A 27,336-nucleotide genomic window follows, 5' to 3' on the forward strand; every position below is an offset into this window, starting at 1 on the left:
GCACTGATCGGTTTACCAATATCTACAGCATGAGTTCCCGACTGGGCCAACATCCCGCTATACTCACCAGCAACAAGGTCTTGGCGGATAACGGGCTTCCAGACCCCAGTCACCTGTCGTCATATGTGTGGGTCACCTGCCACATCTGTGTACCCTGAGGGTCCAAAGGTAGAAATCTATAAAGTGTGACTACAGATAAGACGCCGACTGGATCAGGAGTCCATCTCTTCCTTCATTGGAGTATAAATACTGGCAGATAGTTCCTATCTTAAGAGAGTGACAAGGGCCATTCTGGGCTTCAGCCCAAGCTCGCTCCTGTGATACAAACTCACTCCTGTGATCACATCATTTCCCCATTCATGAAGTTAGAGCCCCTGTGACCTATTTCCCCATTCATGAAGACAACACCCTTGTGACCTATTTCCCCATTCATGAAGATGGAGCCCTTGTGGCCTACGTAGTATTTTTTTAACTCATGCTGTGGACACTGGTAAACCAATCAGTGGCCCTACCACCTCTTGACTCTTCTGCTTTGGGGGTCCATTTTCCACCCAGTGAACGCTGGAAGACATGTTCAAGCCCTCACTCACACTTACTTTGCTGCTTTGCTTGTTGTATGACCGAATACCTGACAGAAAGCCACTGGAGGGAAGAGGTGTGTATTTGGTTTGTTTGAGGGACTACATCCATCATGGTGGGGAAGGCATGGGACAGTGGTCACATGATGTCAGAGGTCAGGGAGCAGATAGAAGTGCGTGCTATGTGTGGCCTGCTTGCTTCTTTTTACTCGGCCCAGGCGATGGTGCCACCTGGTACACTCGAGGTAGGTTACATTTTTCTGGAAATACCCTCATGGAGGTGTGTTTCCATGGTGAGTCTAAAGCCAATCAAGTTGATGATGACTATGAACCAACACAGTATTCTTGGTTTTGTTCCCCAAGTCAGAAGGATTGAAGTTGTGAATTACGGTTAGGTAGCTAAATGTCCTGTCCCACCTGTCTCCCGCTCCTTCCTAGGGAGGGCTTGACCATTGTGGAAGAGCAAACGGGATTGCTGCAGTCCTCTGCTTGGGCTGTTACGTTGTTGGAGTGGGCTTGAGTCTGGACCACAGGCTGTTCTACCAAGTCTGAGCACAGCCGAGCTCACTCTGCATCCTCCCTCGGCTAGGCTCAACTCAAGACTCAGCAGGAGAAGACACCGGTGTTTGTAGAGGGAACCCGAGGGCCTTGTAGCAGACTATGGCTTTGTATTTCAAGTATCTATGTCAGAGACAGTGACGCTGACAGAGCCATGCTGTTGGAGGGCATGTGCGTGCGTACTTCACGACACGCCATGTGTTTAGAAAAGGCTGTTCTGCTTGCTTTTAAAATCTGGGTGTTCTACCAACCTGTTTGGAGTAAGCTGCGTACTAGAGAGTAGGTGTTAGAAATGGAGAGGAAAGATGGATATGTTTGGAATATTTTTTCTGATTTGTTTTGCAAACTTTAACACCTCCCCCTTTCTCTCTGGGTGGGGTGTCTCCTGCATTATGATGTCTTAAGTTTTTACATTATATAGAGTTACTATAACATTACTTTTTCCTCTTTAATAATGTTTCTTATTACAATTGTTGACACACGTTAACTGCTTTATTTTTTATTTTTTAAGTATATGCTTCTTCCTTCCGAATGCTTACATTTAAGGTACGCAGTCCCATACTAATGCTGGGCACTTAACTTGACTGCGGTTTCCAGCGTGCTAAACAGTGCTGCCAGAACATCTTTGACAAGGGTCGTGTGGGGGAGAGTCTCTCTCAGATGTGCACACACGGTGGGTTAGAGTGGATGCTGTCGGGTTTCTTTCTCCAATGGCCTCTCGCAGCTATTCTCTCAGCAGAGGTTTACAAGCGATGCCGGCCTCTACAGCCCAGCAGTATTTGATGCTGCCAGAATGTCACTTTTTGTCAGCCTCATGGCTGAGTGCCAGTTCTTGTCCCTTGTTGACAGGTTTCAGAGAGTCTTACCCTGAAGTCTTGATGCACCGCAAGGCAGAGCCAGAATCCTATGCGACTTCCCTTCAAAGAGAAACATGCCCCCGATAGCTTGCATCTCGTTGTTTGGATATGAGGAGATTTTCAAATGTACAGAGGACAAAGCGATTAAACCGAGCCAATCTTTCAACAGGATATTTATTAAGTATTTTATACTAGGCATTAGGATTACAAAAATAATGAGATTGTCATCTCTGACATCAAGGTGCACTCTCTCATCCCAGGGCTGGAAATAGAACATAAACCATTAGCTCCTGCAGATGCTGTGAGAGCGAATATTCTAGTAGCCACAGGAACACGGGGGCAGGAAGTACAATGTAATTCTCTTTATTGTCTGATAATATGAGGAAAGCACATGCCACCTTGAATGTTTACTAAGTGTGTCAATGACTGCATATGTCCCACTCCGTGATAGTATAGTTCACGTCAGAGCCCCGGGAGCTGATATCCAGCAAGGGTTAGTGAATGAGAACTTGCCTTTGTCCTGGAGTGTGGACACCAATGAGGTGGACCTGTGAATTGGTGAATGGCAACATCTTGCTTACTTTTCCTATTGTCATGATCAAATACCTGGCCAAAGCAGGTTGAAGAAGGAAGGGGTCCTTTTGGCTCAGAATTCCAGAGGAGCTCCGTCAGGGCGGGGCCGGGGAGGAGTGGCAGCAGGAGCAGGAGGCCCCTGACCACACTGTGCTGACTGACAGGAAGGAGAGAGCAATGAGTGGTTCTGCTTAGCTCTTTTTCTCCTTTTGATTCGGTCCAGGATGGATGCCAGCCCACTGAACGTTCCTGCCCACATTCAAGGTCTTCCTCATAGATAACCTAACCCAGATAATCCCTCAAAGGCATGCCCGGATGCTTGCTGCCTAGGGGATTCTAGAGCCTGTCATACTGATTGATAGTCAGTATTTGCCATTGTCACCACCACCAGTGAGCAGTTTCCCAGCAGTTGACTGTGCAAACCACCTTGCCCGGGGAGGAAGCAGACATAAGGAAACACTACTTGGAAGCTGAGCCCAGATGGGGAGCCAAGACAGTTCTATTTAATAACATTTAGATACAATTTCTAAAGAAGAAAAGGAAACCAACTTTGACAATGCTTTTGTTCAACACTCTAACAATGGAGAAGAAACTTTAATCCCGGGAGAAATGCCAAAGAAGCGACAGTATTGAATCGTGAATTTAATATTCAGGAGTAGTTTAGGAGGAAAACTGAAATTGCAAGCCAGCCTGGTTATTCATGCCTATAGTCTGAGCCGCCGAGTGGGCTGGGATAGGACAGCCACTGGGACTTGTAAGGTTGAGATCAACATGGGCAACAAAGCAAGCCCCGTCGATCAACATGGGCAACAAAGCAAGCCCCGTCCACAGAAACTACATTTGTTAAGCTCTTGTTAATTTTGAGAGGAGGGGACTAAGAGGTTATTACTAATACATCAGTAGAGGGCTTCCCAATATCTCAACTGTGAAGACCACTTGCTCCTGAGGATCCAGGCTCAGTTCTCAGAACCCACACAGCGGCTCACAACCATCTGTGACTTAAGTTCCAAGGGGGATACAGTGCCCTCTTCTGGCCTCTGAGGGAACTGCGCATGTTGTATACAAACATGCATACATGCACGCTGAATACTGATACACGTACAATAAAACTGCAATTTTTTTTAAATAAAAACACATTTCAACACGCAAACCACTCTTTCTTATTTTACTTTTAAATAGCTGTTTGGGCTCTAAATTGATGACTCAGCAGTTGAGGTGCACTCTGCTCTGAGGACCATACCCACATCAGGTGGCTGGCTCACAACTGCATGTAACTTCAGCTCCAGGGATCTGACAGCCTCTTCTGGCTTCTGTGGGCTCCCACACGTGGACATGAAACCAATTAAGTCCGAAATGTTTGTCTTGTTTTCTAGGTCAAGAAGTCGTTTTCAAGTGCCTCGGGGAAGGGATTCTTGAGAAAGCCTTTCAGGGATACAATGCCTGTATTTTTGCATATGGCCAGACAGGTGAGATGTTGCTTTTATCAAAGCTGATATGAAACAAGCGTTTGAACGGATAAAGTTCATTGGACAGGTGCTTGCCTAACATGTGCAAAATCCTGGACTTAACCCCTATGGCTTAAATGAAAGGACTAAATAAATAATTGTTCCTTCTCTTTGTTTTGCTTGTTTGCGGTGCTGAGGATTGAACCTGGGACCTCCTGTGTGCCACGCATGAATTGGGTACCACCGAGCTGTATCCGTATCTTAAACATATATAATTCCATAACATTTAAAAGGCTTGGGGGAGTTTGAGAAATGCGGAAGCATTCTCCCGGCATCTTGGGCTGGACTGACTTAAGTAATCAGAAACGATCCCTCTTTTTGAAAATACATCAGTTCTGGTAATTGCCTAATCTCGGTGTTAATGAGCGCAAGCTGGTTCTGTACTGTTAAACATCGTTTTCCTAAATTATAGCTTCAACCTGTGTTTGAACTGGAAAAGCAATCATCGGTTTCACAGGATAAATGTTTTGGCAGAATCAATACAGTATTTTTAGAGTCACCCACCACCGTTCGGGTTCCAAAATGATGAGAAAGTCTAAAAGGCAGGTAGAGCAAAACAGGCAAATCCAAAATGCGGTTGGGGCCCAGCTACTGCCGCTCTGAGCTGTCGCTCTTTTGGAGAAGAGGTAAATAGGGACTCCCAATAATGCTGTCTCCTACTGCATCTCATGGCTATAAGAACCCAAGGAAGGGAATACAGGTAATGTGGCATGCAGTATGTCCAGCTATGACAGGCTGCTTGTCTTAGTGACGCTGGGACTTTACTGTGAACGCCACGTGTGTCCCAGTGTTAGGGTTTCATTGCTGTGAAGGGACACCATGACCCCAAAGCAACTCTTATAATGGACAAAATTTAGTTGGGGCTGGCTTACAGGTTTCGAGAGAGGTTCCGTCCATTATTGTCATAGTGGAAGGATGGTAGTGTCCAGGACAAACAGGAGAAAGCTGGCTCCCACCTGGTTAGGAGAAAGGGCTAAGAGCCTACCCCCACAGTGACACACTTCCTCCTGGGCCATACCTACTCTAACAAGGCCACACCTTCCCATATCGCCACTCCCTGTTCAAACCACCGCACCCAGTAAAACTCTTTCAAGAACTGAGGGAATTGCTTATCGTGTTAAAAGCTCGCCACGTAGGCATGTAGACTTCACTTCTTTGATCACCAGAACCTGTATAGAGACGCTGGCATGGTGACATGCACTTGTAGACCTGTGCTTCAGGGGCGGAATCAGGCAGATCCCCGGGGTTCACTGGCCAGCCACTCTCAGGTATCTGGCAAGCCCCAGGGCCAGAGAGACCCTACCTCAGATAATAAGGGTGGTAGAAAAGGAGTGACAACTGAAGCTGGCCTCTGCTCGCCACACACACAGGCACGCACAGGTACGAGTGCACGAATTCATACGTGCATGGATTCATACGTGCACGGATTCATACGTGCACGGCTCTTCCAGTACTACACAGTGAATGGGTGGGATTGTTGTAAATAATGAAAACAAAAACGCACCATCCCACGCTAATGCTGGCTCCGGCGGGTCACATGACATCTGCAGGGTATTTTCATCTTAATCAGCAAAGCATCTCAACTGACCCGATAAGTTTCTAATTCCCATCCCATGCTGATGCTGGCTACTCTCTGGACCCTGCCATGGCCAGCCCCACACTGTCACCAGCTACTCTCTGGCCCCGGCAGCAGCTGCCCTCTTGCGACTCTGGGCTGTCCACAGTCCCAGCATCAGCCCCCTGTGGTTATATAGTCCCAACTCCCAGTAACCCGTTAAAAATCAAAACTCAATAAGCTTGTAATTTATCGGTCAGATTTATGTCAGTAAATCCTCACCCCACAAAACATCCACACAATAAACTCTAAACCAGTTAATATAAACTGCCCACCTAGATAAGACAAATTGTCCTATAAAAATCCATCCCTTATGAAATATTCATAACTACCTGTGGCCATTGAGGACCACACAGATCTGGGTCGTCCTTCCCTGCCTCCATCTTGGTTCTGCTTCCTCTTTCTCCTCTCTTCAAAACTCTGCACCCACCTTACTTTTTCACTGCCCAATCACAGGCCTTGCCTTATCTCGCGCCTGCCCTCACCTGCACATAGACAACAGTCCTCATGGGATATTTCCTTGCTTGCTTTCCTGGGGTGCAGTTTTAGTAATTATGTCTCTAGACGCCCCTTGGATCTTAATGGACCGTCCCAACCTTACAGAGATAGACCAGGGAGGTGTTCTAGTGTGTGGAGAGAAGCTGTGTTGTTCAGGGGTCTGGGTCTGAGGTTCAGATGTACCCCACTTTTCCCATGTATCCTTGGCCGTCGAGCAGGAGCATCCTGTGTTGCTGAAGCATCCCGCTTGCCTCCTCACCTCCGAGCTCAAACCCCTCGCTTGTTCTTTTCCAGGCTCTGGAAAATCCTTTTCCATGATGGGCCATGCCGAGCAGCTAGGCCTGATCCCAAGGCTCTGCTGTGCTCTGTTTCAAAGGATCTCCCTGGAGCAAAACGAGTCACAAACATTTAAAGTCGAAGTATCGTATATGGAGATTTATAATGAGAAGGTCCGGGACCTCCTGGACCCCAAAGGGTGAGTGAGTGTTTGAAATAAACCTTAATATTAGGAAGAGTCATTTTAAATGATCTTAACGTTAAAATGACCAGGGTCTCTACATATTTGGGCCATCGGTCACTGCTCTGATGTTGGTTCATGTTCTAAAAACGAGGAACCTCCCTGAGCCTTTCAGCGTGTCAGTTGTATGCCGTGTGAAGTTAACTCTCGTCCCCGTGTGAAAAGATGTTTTTACTACTGGCATTATTTGTTTTGTAGTCAGGGACAGTTCATTAGAATGAAGTTGTAGGAGCTGAGAGAGGGCTCAGTGGTTAAGAACGCTGGCTGCTCTTCCAGAAGACCGGGGTTTCATTCCCAGCACCCACAGGGTGGCTAACAAGCCGCTATACTCTGATCCCTTGGGATCTGTCGCCCTCTTCTGTCATCTATGGGTACTGCATGCACATGGTGCATAGATGTGCTTTCAGAAAAAATACCCAAACACATAAGTAATAATTGTAGAATTGAATGACGTAATGTATGTGTCTAATCCCAGCACTCGGAGAGTACTCAGAGGAGGATTGCCATCTGTTTGAGGCAGTCCTAGGCTGCGTAATGAGTTCCAGGCCAGAGTTATGCAGGGAAACCCTGTCTCAAAGAAACAGACAGTTGTGCTGGTTACTGCACATTGGTCCCTGCATTTATTCTGGAAAACAGCAACTCTAAAGTGGCAGGAGGGTTGTGGCCGCCATTCCCTCCCTGGTTATGTGTTGGGAGCATGCAGAGATCTCTTTAAGGATATTTACTGACCTGAGCCCCACTCCCATTAGAATGATTCAGGAGACACAGGTATCGTGTCTTTCATAGGTGCCGGTGGGTAATGACGGCACACACCTTTAATCCCACCCCTTGGGAGGTAGGGGCAGGCTGATCTCTGAGTTCGAGTCCAGCCTGGTCTACAGAATGAGTTCCAAGACAGCCAGGGCTACACAGAGAAACCCTGTCTTGAAAAATGTAAACAAACAAAACAACAACAACAACAACAAAAACTAGGTGGTTTAAAAACCAGGTGAGTTTGAGTGATGAATTCATTTTTCCCGCCAAGTTTTGTATGATTTAAAACTAAGTAAATAGTTGGAAGGTAATATAGACAGCTGGTGAAGCATAGGACCTGAAGGTGACCTTTAACCCCGCCTGCCACTCCAAAGTCACCCTGGTTAACGTGTGGGTGTGTCTCCCTGCTGTTTCGGACACACCGCCTTCTGTGGACAAGATCACGTCCTCAAGCTGTTTGATAAATAACAGTTCCGTATCCAGAATTTTCTGTGTCGCTTGGACACTTTGCTCTGTCATTAAATACTTTCCGATTGTTCGAGCAGCTGGGGGGGTATGTAACATGTGTGCCCACTTTCCAGCCCCGTGGTCTCAAGTGAAGGCAAGAGTTTTCACATTTACATTATAGACATTAAGAATGCCCCTCCGCCAGTCTCTGAAACATTTGTGTTCACTTTAAAGAATTATTAACTGTTTATGCAAAAAGAAGACTCGTCAGGTATAAAAAGCAGTAAAATCAGCCCCTTCCTACACACCCGCTGTCTTAGTGGATCTAGCCAGTAATTTTTAATCTTTCTCTATGTTCCCCTGGATTCTTATTCCCTTCCCTGTGGGTCCCTGGGGTAACTCCCACTAGAAAATTTAAATTTACCGTTCTCTTTCTCTTCTGTAATATTTATCCATGATTTTGTACAATTTTTAACCTTGCGTAAACAGCACCAGCGTATTTTCATTCCATTCATTTTTATATAGGGGTAAATAGCGTGATAGTGTTCACATTTCACTGCGTGATCAAACACTGTTTCCTTCTCATCCTGCGCAGGCCTCACTGTCTCCATATAGTCCTGGTCTAGGCTCTCATGCACAGTCTTTACACCTCCGTATAGTTCTGCTCTAGGTGCTTGTGTGCAGGCCTCACGTCTCTGTATGGTGCTGCTCTGGGTTCTCAAGCAGGTTGCACGTCTCTGTCCGACAGTGGTGTTCTGGGCGGTCATGCACAGGCTTCCTGGCGAATAGATGCAGGAGTTTCTAGAAGATTCTTCTGGGGAATAGGACTGTGAGTCACAGATTATAGAGGTAGCTGCTTCGTTAACTAGGGCGCCAACAGTATGCAAGAATTCCCAATATCAGTGTAAAGGCCTAGGTTTAATCCCTGCTATGCTGTCGAGCCCCAGTACAGAATCTGGTTAGTTGGTAAGAGTGTGAGCGACAGTAGCCGTCTTGAAGATCAGACTGGTCAGTCCCTGAGTCCTGCAGAGTTACCGTGGTTACACTGACTTCCCATCCTCAAACGTAGGATTAAATGGGATACCCGAAAAATGCTTCTGAAATGTTGCCAAGTGTTTCAGAAGCACTGGGATTACCCACATCTGGGAGACGCCAGGCATTAACTCTTTGAAAGATGATTAAGTACCATGTACCATGAAAAAGACGGTACCTGCAGTACAAGAATAGCTTCAAGTTTCAAACCTCATTGGTCTGAAAACCATCAAATGGGTCTCAGATCAGAGCTAACCATTTAAAATTCACAAGATCCCTAAAAGGACTTGCTGTTGGCCCCAATGACCTGAATTCCCAGGGACTCATGTGGTAAAAGGGAAGAGCCCACTTCCCTCTGACTTCTGTATTCGTACTAGTGTAGACACACACACACATGCAGGCACACCGACACTCACAAACATACACACACACACACACACAGACACACACACACACACACACACACATGCATACACACATACACACACACCGAGAGAGACAGAGAGATAGAGAGACAGAGAGAGGCACATACACACGCAGGCACACCAACACATACACACACACACACACACACACACACACATGCAGGCACACCGACACTCACATACACACACACACACACACACACACACACACACACACACACACACTTTAACTAGAGCCTCAATATTGTCATCAGCAGAGCTAATTGAAGTATCAGACATCAGAGACTACAATTGGGTTATCACCTGACTGTCTATATGAAATTGTTAGCATGGGGCCAACATAAATCAGTGAAACTTGGAAAAGTAAATTAAAGTTTTAAGTATTTTTATTATTGTTCAATATTTGCTCAAAAAATCTAACCTTAAGGGAGAGGGGGGAAAATGAAGCCAGGTTGGTAGGGAGGATATGGGGGGAGTGGCAGAGGGGAAAGAGTATGATCAAATACAGTGTTTGGAATTCTCAATAAATAAAAGGATTATCAAAAGGAATTGAAGATGTTCTTTATGAAGAATGTGTAGGTTTGTCTGTCCTCCACCATGGGAGCCCAGCCAGAGTTAGGTGCTGGTTTCCCTTATTCTTGGGATGAGAGAGAGAGACGTTTTTAAATAGTATCAATGTTTGAAATCAGAGTCTAAGGGGTTTCTCATGCGGCCTGCTACTGCTTTGCTGGTCCACGTAAAGTGGCCATTAAAGCACTGTCTAATCATTAAAAGATCCTTTTGAGTTTGTAATCTAAATTTCTAAGTGTCTAAGGGAAAGGAGAAGCTTCCAAGGGTGGTAAGAGTCATTCATTTGATTCTTCTTCCTCCTCCTATAGGAGCAGGCAGTCTCTTAAAGTCCGAGAACATAAGGTCTTAGGACCCTATGTCGATGGCCTATCTCAACTGGCGGTCACCAGCTTTGAGGTAAGAGTCACTTTTTTAACCTCATAGAAGAAATGAAAAGGCACTACGTCAGTAAATGATATTGAGCATGTTCGTGTGGATATGGGATGGCGTATTGCCACCTCTCATCACACATACAGATCAGCATACCCAGGAACAGTGTCCTTCAGTCATACTTCTTGCTGCCTCGTCATGGTGAAGAGTTCACAGTGAGGCCAAAAGCCTCAGCCATCTCAGGTTGCTGAGTGCTTCCTTTTGCCACTGCCAAAAAATGCCTACCCTTCTTGTAGGCAGAGGCCCTACCCTGATTTCTAAGGCTCTTCGGTCTGCTGGCACTCCTCTTTTTCTGATTCACTGCTTTATCCAAGAACCCATCTGTTTTCTTCCCGGTTCTTGACTTTTATACCCAGACGTAATATCCTGCTGTTATTTCTACAGTCGTTACCTCGGAAGCCTTACAACACAGATTTCTAGTTCTTTTGCTGAGGAAGCAGACGGGTGAGGGAATGAATAAATGAACAGACTCCTGTATTTACTTAGGATGTATGCAAAATTATCTTATCATTATCCATTATCATTTGAGACTTGGTAAAGCACTGAGGTTCTGATGTGAACGAGCCTTTCTGACTCAAAGGCTCTCAGTCAGCACTTTGACTAGGCCTGTTTCCCAGCTAATGGTGATGGAGCTCAGTCCCTGCTGCCTTGTCACTTATGAACAAAAGCCGGGCAACTCTATTCGTACCTGAGAGCCGCCACTCCCTAGCTTTGTGGAGTCTTAGATGACCTCCATGAACTTCAGTACCTTGGTGTGCCCAGAGTTCCTTTCATAACTCTCATTCCGAAAACATTTGGTAGGAGCCCAGCAGTTGGTTCCAGGTGCATCCTAGGAATGAGGACACCAGGATATCAGAGAAAGTTCCCTTCTCTCGCAGAGCCAGAGAGGGAGGCAGATAGCAGGGGACAGGCAGCCAGACCAGGGTGACAGGCACAGGACAGTTAGAATTAAGTGGGGTGACAACTGTCCTTGAGTGGGTAACATGCTCAGTAAGTGTCTGCTCTTCTGGGAACTTACGGAGGATCAAATGGGATGGTCACAGGGCCAGAAGAGCTAGGGCAGAGAGAGAGAGAGGGGAAATCTCCGAGTCGGGAGGAGCCCCAAGCCGTGCTGTGTGGAAAAGAAGCTAACTGCGTCTATGGAAGGGTATGGCCATGTCATGGAAGGACCAGAGTGGACATATTTTTGGGTTGTGGGTGGTGCACCCCTGTACTTGGGTTGTGGATGGGTGCACCCTTGTTCTTGAATTGTAGGGGGTACACCCCTGTGCTTGCTCACAGCGCTTTCTTGGTCTTTTCCTCTAGGACATTGAGTCACTGATGTCTGAGGGAAATAAGTCTCGAACGGTAGCAGCAACCAACATGAATGAAGAGAGCAGCCGCTCCCATGCGGTGTTCAACATCATCATCACACAGACACTGTATGACCTACAGTCTGGGGTGAGGAACAAGGCAGAACCCTCAAGGTTGGGGAGCTCAGAGTGTAAACATGGAGGTGTGTCGTGGTTGGGATTCAGAGGCTAAGGACCAGGCCGGTCTTGAACTGACAGAGCTCTGCCTGCCTCTTCCTTCCAAGTCTGGGATTAAAGGCATGTGCCATCACCACCAGCCTTTCTACTGGCATTTTTTGGTTTGATTTTTTTAGGGCTTAGGATATAGTTCAGTTGGTAGAGTACTTACCTAGCATGTGGGAAGACCTGGGTTTGCGTCTCCACTGCTGCATAAAATCCAGAGGCAGGAAGATCAGAAGTACAAGGCCGTCCTCTACTTCTTGAGACTGTCTTGGGGGAAAATGGATTTGTGTGCCAACATCCTAACTATCATGATGATATCGCCATACAACTTTTGCATATGTGTTCTTTCTTACTCAAATTTCCCTAAAAAACAATCAAATCTACTTCATGGCTACTGTGAGGTGTGACAGAAGAAATTGCAGCATTCTGTCCAAAATCTGTATCTCAAAAAGGCAGAATTTGACCTATCTGCAAAAGAGCTTCATGTGTTGATGTTTCCTCCGAGGTCCATAAAACCTCTAACTTCTGCTTTCCTGTAAGTCCTGACAACCCTGGGTGTCTGGAAGACCTTCTGCTGGACTACAGAGCAGAACACTATTACCCTCTTATATTTGACTTAAGCACTCAGACGATTGCTTAGTGGGTAAAGCTCATGCCACACAAACGTGGGGGCCTGAGTTTGGATCCCTGTGACCCATGCTAAATCTAATGTGGTAGTGCACGTCTGCAACCCCAGCACTCCCATAATAAAATGAGAGGAGAGAGCCAAGACAGGAGAATTCCCAGAAGCCTCTGGGCCAGCCAGCCTGGATCACTGCAGTGAACCAGGGAGACCCTGCTCAACAAGGTGGAAGATGAGGGCCAATCACCTGGGTTACTGTTTGGTACTCGCACACGTAAACATGGACATGCATACACATGTACCACACATACATACAAAGATCTAACTTAGATAACTGGAAATAACTGGACTGGTTAAGATACCAAGTGTTTTGTGCTGGTGTGGATCACAGTGTCAGCAAATGGGTCAGTGTCTGTGTGTATCCCTTCACGTGTGCTGTTTCTTATTTCCTACAATTAGAACTCTGGTGAGAAAGTCAGCAAGGTGAGCCTGGTAGACCTGGCGGGCAGCGAGAGGGTGTCGAAGACTGGAGCTGCGGGGGAGCGACTGAAAGAAGGCAGCAACATTAACAAGTAAGGTGACCTGAGCAACAGGGCTGTGTTCCTTTGTTTTGCTACAGGGGTTGGGAGGTGGTGCCTTGTTGCTTTCTAAGGATCCCGTGGGTTCTGACACAAGATTGGAGTGTTTGTAACTTTGTAACTTCAGTAAGGTTGATGGCGTCTACAGTTGTTTCGGTACATGAGATTCACCGAAGTAAAGTCTTGTCATATAGCCCTGCCCCTCCCCAAGTGGTACAGCGCGTATGTGTTTTGTGTGGACCGATGGTCCCCAGCTCAGGGTAGATGTAGCAGTAGTTATCTGTCTTGTCACTTTGATTATAACTGGCTAAAGTGACTGGAGGGAGGGAAAATTATATGTAGGCTCACAGCTGAAAGTCCGTCCCGGCAGAAAGCAACAGGTGTGTCTGATGCTGTGGGAACTGGCTGTCTTCAGGATAGGTAGCTCAGGAAGCAAAGAGTAGACCAGAGGCAGAACTCAAACCTCAAGTCCCCAGGGATCAGCCCCACCCTCTCACCCTCCCCCCCACCCCTTCCCCAGGCTCCCCAACCTCCATCACAGCACCGCCAGCTGGGGACCAAATGTTCAAACACATTGATCCCTGATAGCGGTCTTTGTAGATTTTGTCCTTAGATCGTTTCCAGGGACAAGGTGTAGTCTGTTTCTATACCTCCAGACTAAGTAAATGATGACAGACCACAGCTCACTGGTGCTCTCTATTGCAGCACTCCACAGTGTGCTGTGTTGCTAAGATGGGATGCAGGCTAGGGCAGGTGTGTTAACCACATCCTTGACTCACAGTGTTTCCCAGAACAGAAAAGGCTGCCTTAAATTCCTTCCTAAAGCTGATGGTATTTATATATGAGTAATGTAGATGAGGAGTCTCGCTGTTTGTCTGGTGTGTGTGTCTGTGTGTGTGTCTGTGTGTGTGCATGTGTGTGTGTCTGTGTGTGTGCATGTGTGTGTGTGCATGTGTGTGCATGTGTATGTGCGCGTGTATGTGTGTGTCTGTGTGTCTGTCTGTGTATGTGTCTGTGTGTGTGTGTGTGTGTGTGTGTGTGTGTGTGTGTGTGTGCGCATGCGTGTATGTATGTTGCTTCGGCAAAGTCTGAGAGAAAGCATAGTGGTCACAGATAGGTTGGAGTTTTCCAGAGGAAACAAAGGAGAACCTATATAAAGAAGGACTCTGTCTGCAGGATCCTGATGGCTTCTCATATGCAGTAGGAAATCTCTTGTTCTCCAAGTTGAGAGGGAAGAGGTTTTGTATCCAAAAGTGTGTTCAGGGACCAGGCTGCCCAGAGTGCATCCTGCATCCACCACTTGCTAGATGCGTGTATCGTAGGCAAGTGGCACAGCCACTCTGCCTCAGTTTCCCCATCTGTGGAGGGGAAGTTGAACAGTATCAGCTTCCTCAGACGACTGAAGACTAAACGCCAGCATGCATTTAGAACAATGCCTAGTGTGTGGTTTGCACAGGATAAATACTAATTACGTCAGGACTGTTTCTCCAATCAGCATAATTGCGATCATTATTCCCAGTTCTGCAGAAAATAGCTCAGAGTTGTTCATCCCTTTCTGATGATTAATTGTAATTTGAGGTCTTGTCTTCAGCAGAATGTGACGGCGAGAAATAACACTCGGGAGCATGCTCGTGCGTTGACATTGTAGCAGAATATTGGCACAGAATGCTCTTAGCATATGAAAGCTCAGAGGAGGAGATGTGAGACATCACCTCCCTTTATCAGACGGACACAGCTGCACACACTGGCAAAGTCTCTCCTTTTTAGGGGTTCCCCCCTCCCTGTCATCCTCTCTCGGGCTTTCATAAGTAGGGGCTTTGTTGTGCTTCATGACGAGGCATTGAAGACGGCCGGGATGGCCCTGCCATTCTGCTTCCCTCAAACCCAGAAGAGGGTGGGAAAGTAGAGATGGGAACATGGGGCGGGGAGAGGGGACCAAAGCAAAGATCATCTCTCTGTTAGGAATGCGTTTCTAACCTCAATGCTGGTGCCTCAACCCTCCCTCTGCAGACAGGCTTGTGGGGCAACGCTGGAATATATGAAAATTTAGAGTGTATATATGTGGCCTTGATATAACCCATGCTGGCTTCCTTTTTGTGTCTATCTGTCTGTCTGTCTGACTGAGTTCTCCCTTATGCCTAGAAAGGTTCTGCATTTTCTGTAAGTAATAGCTCATCTCATCTGTCCATCAGCATTATTGATTGATTGATTGATTGATTGATGCATGTGTTCATGCTTACAGGTAACCTGGAAGACCAGAAGAGGGTCCCCTAGTGAAGTTAGGACTCTAAGCGCCTGTGGTCCCGGAGTCTGACTGCTGGGACGCTCCAGGGGCCGTGTGCTGATTGCCTGGCACAGTCTAATTCTTTGGTCAATCGTGGATAATATAGATGCCTCCTTGTATTTAGATGCTAAGTTATTTAGAAATCCTGACTGGTCTGACGAGGTTGCCTCCAGGCCATGTTTGTGGTCACATTAGGGACCTGACTTGTTTTCTGCTGGGAGTTGGAGGAGAGGACCCTGAGTCAGGAATGAGGGTGGCCTGTGGAAGGTAGGAGACAATAGAAGAGGTGGGGCTCCCTAAACTCCACCCACCCAGGGAATGAAGACCCCACCCACCCAGGGAATGCAGACCCACCAACACCTTGGCTTTTGCCCAGTGGCATGCAGTCTTGGTTTCTGACCTCCCAAGCTGTAAGATTATAAAGCCATGTGGATTTAAGCCATGGCATCTGTGATACTATGTGGCATCAGGCACTCCTTGAGGGGAACCCCTGGGTCAGGAGAGAAAGAGCATCGCCACTCTGGAAGCAGGAGGCACAGGAATTCTTCCAGGCAAAAATCAAGATCAGTTCCCTCTCATGAGTTGCCAGCCCCCAGACTGTCGCTCTAGACCTGTGGGTTCCGACCCCTTTGGGAGTTACACATCAGATGTCCTGCATATCAGATATTTGCGATTTGTAACAGTAGCAAAACTACAGTCATGAAGTAGCAGTGAGATAATCTTACCGTTGAGGGTCACACGCGGCAACACGAGGAACTGTATTAAAGGGCTGCAGTGTTAGTGTTGCTGTGTTAGGAAGGTTGAGAACCACTGCTGTTTCTACCTTGATCGTCTCTGTTTACTCACACCATGGATATTTTCCTATTAAGTATGGAAACTGTGTGTGATCTCTCCAGGGGTCCTATAGCATACATAACAAAAACAATACAGAATTCTCCAAACCTCCAAATTGCGAGGCTTGTGTACAGGGATCTCAGATGAGAGGGTTGAACCTTGCAGAGCCGTTTTAGCTAGAGTGAGCTGCAAACCCTGGCCTTGGGAGACAAAGCGGAAGGCAATTTGGAGCTGATGTGTTGTTGGTACATAGGTTGCCATGGAAACATGTGGGGAACAGTGAGAGCCCAGCAAAGGTGATGGGTAGCTGGAAAGGTGGGTTCGAAATGGGCTTCTCAGAGGAGACCCTGCAATTTCCCGCTTTTCCAAACAGGCCTCTGTTAACTTCCCTCAGTTTCCTTCTCTGTAACGTGTGACTAAGGAAGCCGTCAGTCAGGTACACCTGACGTGAAGATTCAGCCAGCGGTTTCCTGTAAGGTGCACAGGACGGCGCCTGGCAGCCAGGAAGCTGAGCGTGTGCTGACCACCGTTAATAAGGTGAAACTGTTCATAGACCCACAAATGGCTTTCCTAAGCCTCACGGCCAGCCGGATGACGAAGCTAAAGAAATGGCTGATGTATTTCGTAAATGCCCTCTCAGCCTCTCATCCGTTCGTTCTATGAAGCATTAATAATCCTCTTGAGCAGGCCTGTCAGTGGCTTCTCACAACTTCAGTGCCTGCTTAATGGGCCGCAGATTTAGGGGATCCGTCTCTCCCAAAGCTCTTAAGTGCTTTAAAGCGTGGGACACTCCTTTCGCTTGAGGAAGGAAGGCACCGTGTGGCTGCAGCTACCCAGGAATGTGCCGGATCTAGGTTCTCTACACACATTCTTTCTGTGGGGGCAGGGCAAGAAATTGTCCACCAGGATGCCAGGCTGCAACTCCACCTGTCTGGTGAGAGTGAATGGAGAAGCCATTCCCTGCCGCTGGACTCTGGCTGCCTCAGTTTTTCTACACTGATTGAGTTTATGGGGTGTCCTTCCTAAGGCTCCCAGACAAGGACCGCTGTTACTCAGGAGGCTGGGGTAAAAAGAAGCAACGTCAAGGCTTGTCTAGGCTACAGAGTTCAGGGATATTGAGGTCCTATCTTTGAAGAAAAAAAGAAAGAAGGCTGTGAGTATATATCACAGTGGTAGAGTACAGGCCCCAGCACGCTCAGACCCTCAGCTCAGTCCTTGGTGTCTCTGATTGCTCTCAGCCAGTCACTTTTGAAGCTGAGGGTGTGAATGGCACCTGGCATCAGGGAAGGTGTGATTGGTGCCTCTTCTCACCCCCTCTGGGCTTCCCACCCACAGGCAGTTTCCTGGGAAGACCGTTCAAGCCTTAAAGAGCACCTCATCGTCAAGGCCCGTGTTTCCTTTGACCCATTTTTTGACCCACCTTTGAACTTAAGCTCCTTAGCAGTTCCCAGGCCAGGTGCATTGTGGATGTTTCGAGCAGTCTCATTTTTTCCTTTTTACTCATTTCGAACGTGTGTAAGAAAACCCCTTGAATTTGCTTTTTGTTTAGCATCATTTCAAAGGGGTAAAATAAATAGAAAACAAGTGCCAAGGAATAAGTAATCAGAGGAAGAAATGCCCATTAGAGTGATGTATGATAGACACATTCACTAAGAACATATTCCAATATCAAACACCAAATTCCAGCTCTGCAGAAATCTACTTGTGAGGGAAGAATTCTGGTGATTAAAGTTTTAAGGAATAGAAAACAAAGAAAGGAGAAAAAAAATTGAATTGCAACTCAAATTCTTCCCCCTGTATATTCCACAGCAACCTTTATTCTGGTTTTAAGCCTACTAGCTTGTTTTGCCTTAAAAAAAAATTTTTTTTTTAATTTGAGTCTGTCTGCGACTGCGACTGTGTCTGTGTCTGTGTCTGTGTCTGTGTCTGTGTCTGTGTCTGCATCTGTGAGTCTGTGTCTGTACACATTCCTTTGATCGCTGGTACCCACAGAGGCCAGAAGAGGGCTTGGTTGTAAGTTGTCAGATATGGGGCACTGGAATTGTGACTCGGGATTCTTTGCAGGGGCAGCGAGCGCTTTTAGCCACTGACGCATCTCTCTAGCCGGGGTTGGTTTTCATCCGATCTCAGCTTCTCCGTTATTATATGTTCAGTGGGTTTTAAATTTTTGCTACTTTTAAATACCAAGGTTTGGGGGAGAGCCTGGGTGGAGCTCAAATAGAACAGCTCCTGAGGCCCCTTCGTTCATCCCTAGCGCCACGAAAACCCAATGAGAACAAAGCAGAGCTGCTTACAAAAGCCTCCTTGTGGTTCTTCCTTCCTCTGCCATTGGCCCCTCCTCCTAGCCCCTCCCTCTAACACCCCCCCCCCCCGCCCTACTCCCGAGCTGGTAAGGGAGCTAAAGATTAGGAGTTTCCTTTTTTTTTTTTTTTTTTTTTTTTTTTTTAGATTAGGAGTTTCCTAACAGCAGACTAAGAGAAAGGTAGAATTAAAAAGAGTTGGGGGTTGGGGATTTAGCTCAGTGGTAGATCGCTTACCTAGGAAGCGCAAGGCTCTGGGTTCGGTCCCCAGCTCCGAAAAAAAGAACCAAAAAAAAAAAAAAAATGTTCACCCTTCAGCACTGAGCAACCATGCTCCCCTGCTGGAGACTCCTGCTGCTGCCACCACCTCTGCCACCTCTACGGCCACCGGCCACCGTTGGCTGCCAGCTCCAGAAGGCGCCCCTTTAAACCCGCATGCAAGTTACGACCAAAACATTGTCTGGTGTTTCTCCCAAGGCAGATTGTATAGGACCACCAGGAAAGGTGTGTGTGGGTAGAGCCTGCATTTCTGACAGGTTCCCAAAGATGGCGATTGATGGTTTAGGTCCTAGGACTACTGCTTTGTTAATGATGAGCCTAGACATCCTTGGGCACTGTCAACTGCAGGTTCTCAAAATTTAGAGTGTGTGTGTGTGTGTGTGTGTGTGTGTGTGTGTGTGTGTGTGTGTGTGTGTGACCCTGAGAGACCTTTGTCTGATTTAGTAGGTCTGAAGAGGCTTCTGTGGTTTTCTTAAAAGCCCTTGGGTGTTTACCCATGCTCCTTTGAGTGGCAGACTTTGAAAGGGAAGTCTGATGCTGTCCTCAGTTTGGGCATGTCTTAGCTTTTGTGAAACTGCATTAACCCTACACTGAGTCATGTCGCCAGCATTAAGTGCTAAGTTAAAGGGGTTGTTCTGCCCAGTGTAAGAGCAGAGGCTTGAATGGCCCCAATTTGACCTGAAGATTAAGGAATCCAGATTTTAATATTTGCAGTGAATTAGTGCTTTCCAGTATTTTATAATTGCATGTTTTGGGGCTCTAAGATACACATTTTATAAAAGTTGCAATTAAGCATAATACTTTTTATAGAAATTCTAAATTTGTCATTTTATGCTAATGGGTTACTTTTTTCTTTGTTCTTGGCTTCTGGGGAAATTATTACAGATTTAACTGGCTGCTGATTTAACCATTCTGTGTATTTTATTCTTGTTTTCTAGAAGGATTGTTGTTTTATGAAAACAAACATTCCACAAAACCTAATTTTTACTCATCTTATGGCAGATCACTTACAACCTTGGGATTGGTTATATCATCGCTGGCTGACCAGGCTGCTGGCAAAGGCAAAAACAAATTCGTACCTTATCGAGATTCAGTCCTCACTTGGCTTCTTAAGGTAAGTTGCTGACCTAGGATTCATTCATTGCTATTTCTAGTGTGATAGATGTTAAAGAAATATGCAGGGGTTACCAAGCACACAGTACTGCCTAACCAAGCACACAGTACTGCCTAACAAGGCAAATAGTACTGCCTAGCCAAGCACACAGTACTGCCTAACCAAGTACACAGTACTGCCTAACCAAGTACTCAGTTCTAACCAGGCACACAGTACTGCCTAACCAAGTACACAGTACTGCCTAACCAAGTACTCAGTTCTAACCAGGCACACAGTACTGCCTAACAAGACACATAGTACTGCCTAGCCAAGCACACAGTACTGCCTAACCAGGCACACAGTACTGCCTAGCCAAGCACACAGTACTGCCTAACCAAGCACACAGTACTGCCTAGCCAAGCACACAGTACTGCCTAACCAAGCACACAGTACTGCCTAGCCAAGCACACAGTACTGCCATCCCAATTCTTAATGATGCACAACAAAGATATTTTGTAGAGTATGTGGAAATGGCTCAGCAGGTAAGATTGATTGCTTGAGTAAAGCTTGAGTCCCTGAGTTCTTATCCCCAGCACCCATGTGAACAGCTGGGCATGGAGATGGTGGAGCTTGCTGACCACCCAGCCTAGCTGAGACCCATGGCTTCTAGTTCAGCAAGATACACTACAGAAGAATTTAAAGTGACAGAGAAAGACATCTAATAGCTTTCTTTACCTCTCTCTTCATGTGCACACACATGCACACACACACACGCAGCACTCACATGCATGTGCCACACAACAGCACAGACACAAATTAACACTAATTCATATTATTCTGTCACAGTGTCCTTTGGCAGGTTTATTGCTATAAATAGAGACAGGCCGGGTTTGAAATCCTTTACAGGACAATTTAGGTGGGAACAGCCAGACCTCTATGATAGCAACCATCAGCCCAGCAGCAGACAACTACGAGGAGACACTGTCCACGCTAAGATACGCAGACCGAGCCAAGAGGATTGTGAACCACGCTGTCGTGAACGAGGACCCCAATGCCAAGGTCATCCGAGAGCTGCGAGAGGAAGTGGAGAAACTGAGAGAGCAGCTCTCACAGGCTGAGGTAATATCCGTCTGCCCTGCCCTGCTCCTGATGTCTGATGGGTAAGGGCGTGCTGGCTTGCAGCCCTGGGTCATACCCATGCGGGTCAGCATTTCAGTGTGTAGCATCTGCTGTGGTGCTAAGAGGCACTGTCAGGAACAATGTGACTGACCCCTACTGCTGCCCTGGCAACCTGCAGACAGGAGGAAAATGATGTCGTTCCTCTCACGGCCTATTGTTTGCTTCGGTCGGTCACATGGTCTTCCAAAGGGAAATCCTAAGAACAGTGCGTGGTGGGGTTTGTTTTGGTTTGTTTTAATTAACATTGTAGATTGTTTCCACAAGGCTTTCAGAGACGCCAGGCATCCTTTCCCTCAGTCTTGGAGGTTGGGTCTTGTTGATAGAAAGGTTCCCAAGTGGTTCCGGTGGCTACAAGATATTTATGGTTGACGTAATTGACTTCTGTGTTATTGACAAATAAATAAATGTGCTTAAATAACCTTTTTCCTGGATTGAGATATTTCAGAGATAAACTTCAGCATTTTTTAGTCTTTATTCATTTTTTTTCTCCATATACTGGCTTTCTTTTTTTTTTTTTTTCTTTTTTTTTTTTGCCTCTTCTTTAAAGAGGAGCTAAGCAACCATGTCCTCCTCTTCCATTTACTTTGAGGAGCGGAAGTCCAAGCCCACGCTGGCAGGGTGTGACTTACTGCTTTCGAGAGACTATTACCACTGGCCAAGAAAGGACATAAGGATGCCGAGATGGAGCTCATATCTACTTAGCATCCTTGTGGCTGTGTACAGAATGTGCAGGGCCCTCCGTTCGACCTCCAGTACCACAGACAAGGAGACCATTATGTATGTTCCGTACAGAGTGCCGGAGCGACTGTGAAAGTTGACGTCTCTGGTTTATTTTAAAGGCCATGAAGGCCCCCGAGCTGAAGGAGAAGCTGGAAGAGTCTGAGAAGCTGATAAAGGAGCTCACAGTGACGTGGGAAGAGAAGCTGAGGAAAACGGAAGAGATCGCACAGGTGGGCTCATGAGTTAGCCTCCTTCCGCCTGGTGTCTCCTCAGGACGAACACCTGCCTCCTCCAAAACCCTCCATCGCTGCGCTTCTCAACCTTCCTGACGCTGCGGCCCTTCAGTACAGTTCCTTGTGCTGTGGTGACCCCTGACCATAAAATCATTTTGGTCGCTACCTCATAACTGTAGTTTGGCTACCATTGTGAATCACGACCTGATATCCGATAGGCAGGATGCCTGACTATATGAGCCCTGTGAAAGGGTCCTTCCACCCTCCGAGGGTCGACAGCTGACGCCTCAGGGCCTTGTTCTGTGTACCCAGCTCGTTTTAAAGCACCAGCCTCAGGTCTTTGAGCAGTCTGTGTAGGGGCCAGTGTGATGTTCTGCTGGGACACGAAATTGAAGAAGCAAGGCTAGCGGGGAATCTTTCCTCCTTTCTGCTCCTCATAGGAACAAAAATCCACATTGTGATGGGGCGGGGAGGGTGGGGGTGTTGGTTTGTTTTGGTTTCGGTTTTGGTTTAGATCTCTTGGCATTGAAAGCCCCTCCGTTTGGCAGGGATTTTTAAAACACACCACACAGTAGGTTTTCCACCATGTGCTTCTCCGTACTTATTGGAAGGTACTGTATGGTCAGTCACTGAAATGGACTGCAGCAAGGGCAGTGAAGCCAGAGCGTGCCCGGGGTCACTCCACCCCTCCACACTGTACATTTCACGAGCAGGGCTCCCGCTTGTCTCCTCTCACAAGAGCGTGTGTTTTTGCGAGCAGCAGCCAGCTTCGTTTTAGTAGCTACTATGTTCCCAGCCATAGATCAGTTCCCTCCACAGTCTACACTCACTGTGTAAGTCTCACATGGACAGACGGATTCAACGTCTGTCTTTACAGGGTCTCCACCTGCTCCTCCAGCTCCATCTCCCACTGTTTTCCCCATTTGCTTGGAGTTCTTTGCCCCCGAAATCGTCCTCTGTGGACAGAGTCTCCCCGAAATCGTCCTCTGTGCAGAGTCTACCTGCTTCCCAGCAACCACTTTTTAAACAATCTTGCTTCTTGCTGCGATACTCATTCCAATGCTCCAAGAATTGTCTCACACATTCTCAGCCCGTTCTTCTCTCCCAGTCCGTCATGATGGCCATCCCAGGACACCATACGGCCCTTCCTAGCCCGCCATGGCACACCATTGCTCTCCTTCGTTCTGGTTTAGTGGTCTTGTCCTCCCTCCCAGACTTGTCCGCTTCTACAAGCCGACACCATGTGATTCACCCGAGGTGCCCTGTGACACTGTCATGCCCTGCACTGCGGCCCTTAGTAAACTTAGTGGAGCCGGGCAGAATGTGTCATCTCCCTGGCGTTGTCCCCAGAAGCAGTGACTTACTCTTTCCATGGTTACGTCTTGTGAACAGAACAACAAAGCCTCTCTCCTGTCTGTTTCCGTGACCAGGAGAGGCAGCGGCAGCTGGAGAGCATGGGGATCTCCCTGGAGACCTCTGGCATCAAGGTGGGGGATGACAAGTGCTACCTCGTCAACCTGAATGCAGACCCTGCCCTCAACGAGCTTCTGGTTTACTATTTAAAGGTGAGAAGGTGTATGAGAACAGACGACTGGCATCATCCCAACTGAACCTGGATGCCCCGCCCTGGGATTTCTGTTTTTGTGTCTGGCATCGCCCTCGATAGCAGTAAGACCATGATGGTGCAGCCCCTCCCCACTGATCATAAGAAACAGCCTTTGTTTCACCCATACCCTTGAGGACAGGCTACAGAGGGGACAATTCAGGGTTACCCATTGGAGAAGGACCCCAATGTCAGGTCACCAAGTTCTGAGGTGTCTGGGGTCCAACCACAGTGGTTCTGAGAGGCCCTGGAGAATCTTCATTGTAACTCTAGGAAGATAGCAGGTCCCACACAAGCCTAAAGAGACCCTAGAGCAAAGCTCCTCAAGTCTATCTTAGTTCTGACCCCATTATCTGGAAAAGATGTTTATCCTATGGTCACCCTTCAGAATGGCCTTTTAGCATTGGCACTGGTGCCTTAGTGTACACTTACCATGCTGGGAGCAGCTCCATAGTGATTTCCTAATGCCCTACCATTAGATTCCATGTGCATTCCCTTTGTCCCCCGACAACCCAGGGGGGTTTCTCTGTGTAACAAACTCTGGCTGTCCTAGGCTTGCTTTCCAGACCAGGCTGGCCTCGAACTCCCAGAGATCCGCTTGCCTCTACCTCAGAATGCTGGGATTAAAGGCTCGTGCCACTGCGCCCAGCCCCACGTGCATTCTTTAAAAGTATCAAAGACTCCAGTGCACTTTTATGTGCCTAGGTTGTAGCTATCCGTGTGTGTGGCGTTAAAACTGGAGGAGACGCTGTAAGGCAAACACACAGGCGTCATCACTGATCCGATGCCTGCAAAAGCCCTCCCATTCATGCCTGATAAAATGAGAACGCCCGATAGAACACCTTTTGTTTGTCCTAAAATAGTGTTGACAGCATGGTCTCCTAAAGGGTCAAGAGATGCCAGGGGTTCTTTGGCTATTGTAGAACCACTGGACAATTTTATTAAGCAAGAAATGGGACACCAGAGCCGGGCGTGGTAGTGTATATCTGTAATCTCAGTATTTGGCCGGAGTAGGTGTCTTAGTTAGGGTTTGACTGCTGGAGCAGACACCATGACCAAGGCAACTCTTATACGGACAACATTTATTTGGGGCTGGCTTACAGGTTCAGAGGTTCAGTCCATTATCATCAAGACAGGAACATGGCAGCGTCCAGGCAGGCATGGTGCAGGAGGAGCTGAGAGTTCTACATCTTCATCTGAAGGCTGCTAGCAGAAGACTGACTTCCAGGAAGCTAGGACTAGGGTATTAAAGCCTACACCCACAGTGACACACCTACTCCAACAAGGCCACACCTCCAAATAGTGCCACCCCACGGGGCCAAGCATACACACATCATCAGTAGGCCAGAGAGATTGGGAATTCAGGCTCATCTTTCACTATGTAGCAAGATCAGGGCTGGCCCGAGTTTTCCTTTTCTTTCTTGCCTGCCCCTTAAGAGTTAAAAGAGTTCCTAGTCACAGTGAGTACCGGGCCCACCTAATTGAGTTTTGCTAAGTCAACTGCAGCACTGTCAGTCCCAACCTGGTCAGTTGTCACTGGGGGTGGGGTGTCATTGACTGCTATCAGCACCAACCCCAATCGCAGATGGCCCACCTCGCTGCCTTCCTCCTCAGTTTACCCGACTGAGGCTTAGGAGGAAATGGCATACAGGTACCCACTTCAAATAGTAAATATTCAATCCAGAATGAGAATTCGGTGTCTGCTACTGCTAAACCCAATTTTCTTACGTTTTAAAATAATGCCTAATCACCGTTGATACAGGAACAGGTGTTGGTAGAGTTTAAACATTTTTAAAAATTGTTTCAAGGTAAGCTTTTAGCTTAAAAAATATTGTTATGTGCTTGTCTGTCTGTCTATCTCTCCCTATCTATCTATCTATCTATCTATCTATCTATCTATCTATCTATCTATCTATAGAAGGCATGCACATGTCACAGAGTGTGAATAGAGGTCAGAGAATGATTTTCTAACACCACATAGGCCCTGGGGATTGAACTCAGGTCATTAGGCTTGGTGATGAACGCTGTCCTTCAATGAGACATCTCGCCAGCCCACCCTTGGCCTTTGATGTTCCTGATTTCCAGTGCGATTAATTTCATACTCCTGATTTATCCCATGTGCTTACAAGCATTTCTGTCTAAGTCTCTTGTGAACTTGGTTTCCCATCTTCAATTGTATGTTCTAGGATCACACGCGGGTGGGTGCTGATACCTCTCAGGACATCCAGCTCTTTGGAATAGGGATTCAGCCCGAGCACTGTGAGATCGACATCGCAACGGATGGAGATATCACTCTCACGCCCAAAGAAAACGCAAGGTAGGAGGCGGCTGTGGAGGCTGCACTAGGTATCCTAGAGGATTTACTCTCTGGTCACAGAGGGTGTATTAGTTACCATTACCATTGCCTTAACCAGAAACAAACAAAACCAAATAAATAAAAATTCAAAAACAAAAACCAAGGGAAGGGTATATTTTGGCTCGTGATTTTAGAGTATGGTCCATATTGGCTAGGAAGTTGTGGTGGCAGGCTTGGCTGGTGGGGTGGTGAAGAATCTGTGAGGGGTTGAAGCAGCCCCAGCACTGTCACGTGACTTCGGAAAGCCAGAAATCTAGACACTGGGTAGCTTTATCGCCCAAGGTCCGCCCCCAGTGACTCACTTCCTCCAGTGAGGCTCCGCCTCCCAAATCCCACAACCCTTGGACACAGCGCCACCCAGTGGGAAGCACGTGTTCTAGCACATGACCTGTGGAGGCTTTGCATATTGAAATCATAGCAGCATGGTTACTTTGAGGACGAACAGAGAGCCCTTTTTAGCGCTATTACAGCAAAGCCTCAGAAGTCGAGGTTAAAGTACTACACCGAAGTGTATATGTTTTCATGAATCAATTTCAAAAGTTCAGGCGTCAGAGTCCTGTGAAGCCCAGAACTTTACTAGTGAGAGATTGTATGAGAATGTAACTTAAAGTAAATATCATTTCCACCACATTTTGTCATCAGATTTCCCTGAGCATCCTTTAAGGTTTTTACTTTTAACTAACTACCTTCCCACATCCATATTTTGTTTATAAATTGCCACCAAACTTATTTTTAATGAGCTGTTGAATATATGTATTTTAGGTTTTGTGGTGCTTTAATATGTGAGCGTGTGTGTGTCTGTGTGTCGTCTGTGTGTGTGTCTGTGTATATCTGTGTCATTGTGTGTCTGTGTCATTGTGTGTCTGTGTGTCTGTGTCACTGTATATGCGTCCATGTCTGTGTCTATGTCTGCGTGTATGCCTATGTCTGTGTGTCTGTTTCTACATCTGTGTGTGCCTATGTCTATGTGTCTGTGTCTATGTCTATGTCTATGTCTGCGTGTGTGTCTGTGTGATCCGGAGTGAAGATCAGAGGACAGCCGCACATGTGACACCCTTCCCCTTCCACCTTGTTTGAGGTGGAGTCTCTTGTCCAGCACTGCATAGGCAGCACTGGCCGGCCTGGGCGCCTTCAGGGGTTCTGTGTCTGCCTTCCTTGTCTCCCTGGGAACGTTGACTACAGTTGTGCTACTACTCCAGCTTAACGTGGGTTCTGGGGATCTGAATTCAGGTCCTCACACTAGCTTTGCCTAATGAGTCATCTCCCCAGCCCTGGTTTGTAAATGTTATGGAATGCTTTCCCTCTTCATTAGAAGCACACAGAGTTGGGGATCCCTCTTTGAGGGGACCTGGCAGGCCCTGGCTCACGGCTGAGACGGTTGCTG

The 27,336-nt window shown here is 47.1% G+C and overlaps 1 protein-coding gene across 15 annotated transcripts in view; it reads left to right on the forward strand.

The window, feature by feature from the left end:
• Kif13a (kinesin family member 13A) overlaps window positions 1-27,336 on the forward strand; it is a 182,537-nt gene that overhangs the window by 96,502 nt on the left and 58,699 nt on the right. For all 15 annotated transcript variants that reach the window (XM_063276527.1, XM_063276529.1, XM_063276531.1 and 12 more), the window contains 10 exons: window positions 3,940-4,032; window positions 6,479-6,659; window positions 10,237-10,324; window positions 11,663-11,797; window positions 12,953-13,065; window positions 19,771-19,882; window positions 20,768-20,980; window positions 21,880-21,990; window positions 23,424-23,558; window positions 25,783-25,913. In XM_063276527.1, the coding sequence (XP_063132597.1) occupies window positions 3,940-4,032; window positions 6,479-6,659; window positions 10,237-10,324; window positions 11,663-11,797; window positions 12,953-13,065; window positions 19,771-19,882; window positions 20,768-20,980; window positions 21,880-21,990; window positions 23,424-23,558; window positions 25,783-25,913 (1,312 nt within the window). The remainder of the gene's footprint in view (window positions 1-3,939; window positions 4,033-6,478; window positions 6,660-10,236; window positions 10,325-11,662; window positions 11,798-12,952; window positions 13,066-19,770; window positions 19,883-20,767; window positions 20,981-21,879; window positions 21,991-23,423; window positions 23,559-25,782; window positions 25,914-27,336) is intronic.

This window comes from Rattus norvegicus, chromosome 17 (assembly GCF_036323735.1).
Source record: "Rattus norvegicus strain BN/NHsdMcwi chromosome 17, GRCr8, whole genome shotgun sequence".
Lineage (NCBI taxonomy): Eukaryota > Metazoa > Chordata > Mammalia > Rodentia > Muridae > Rattus > Rattus norvegicus.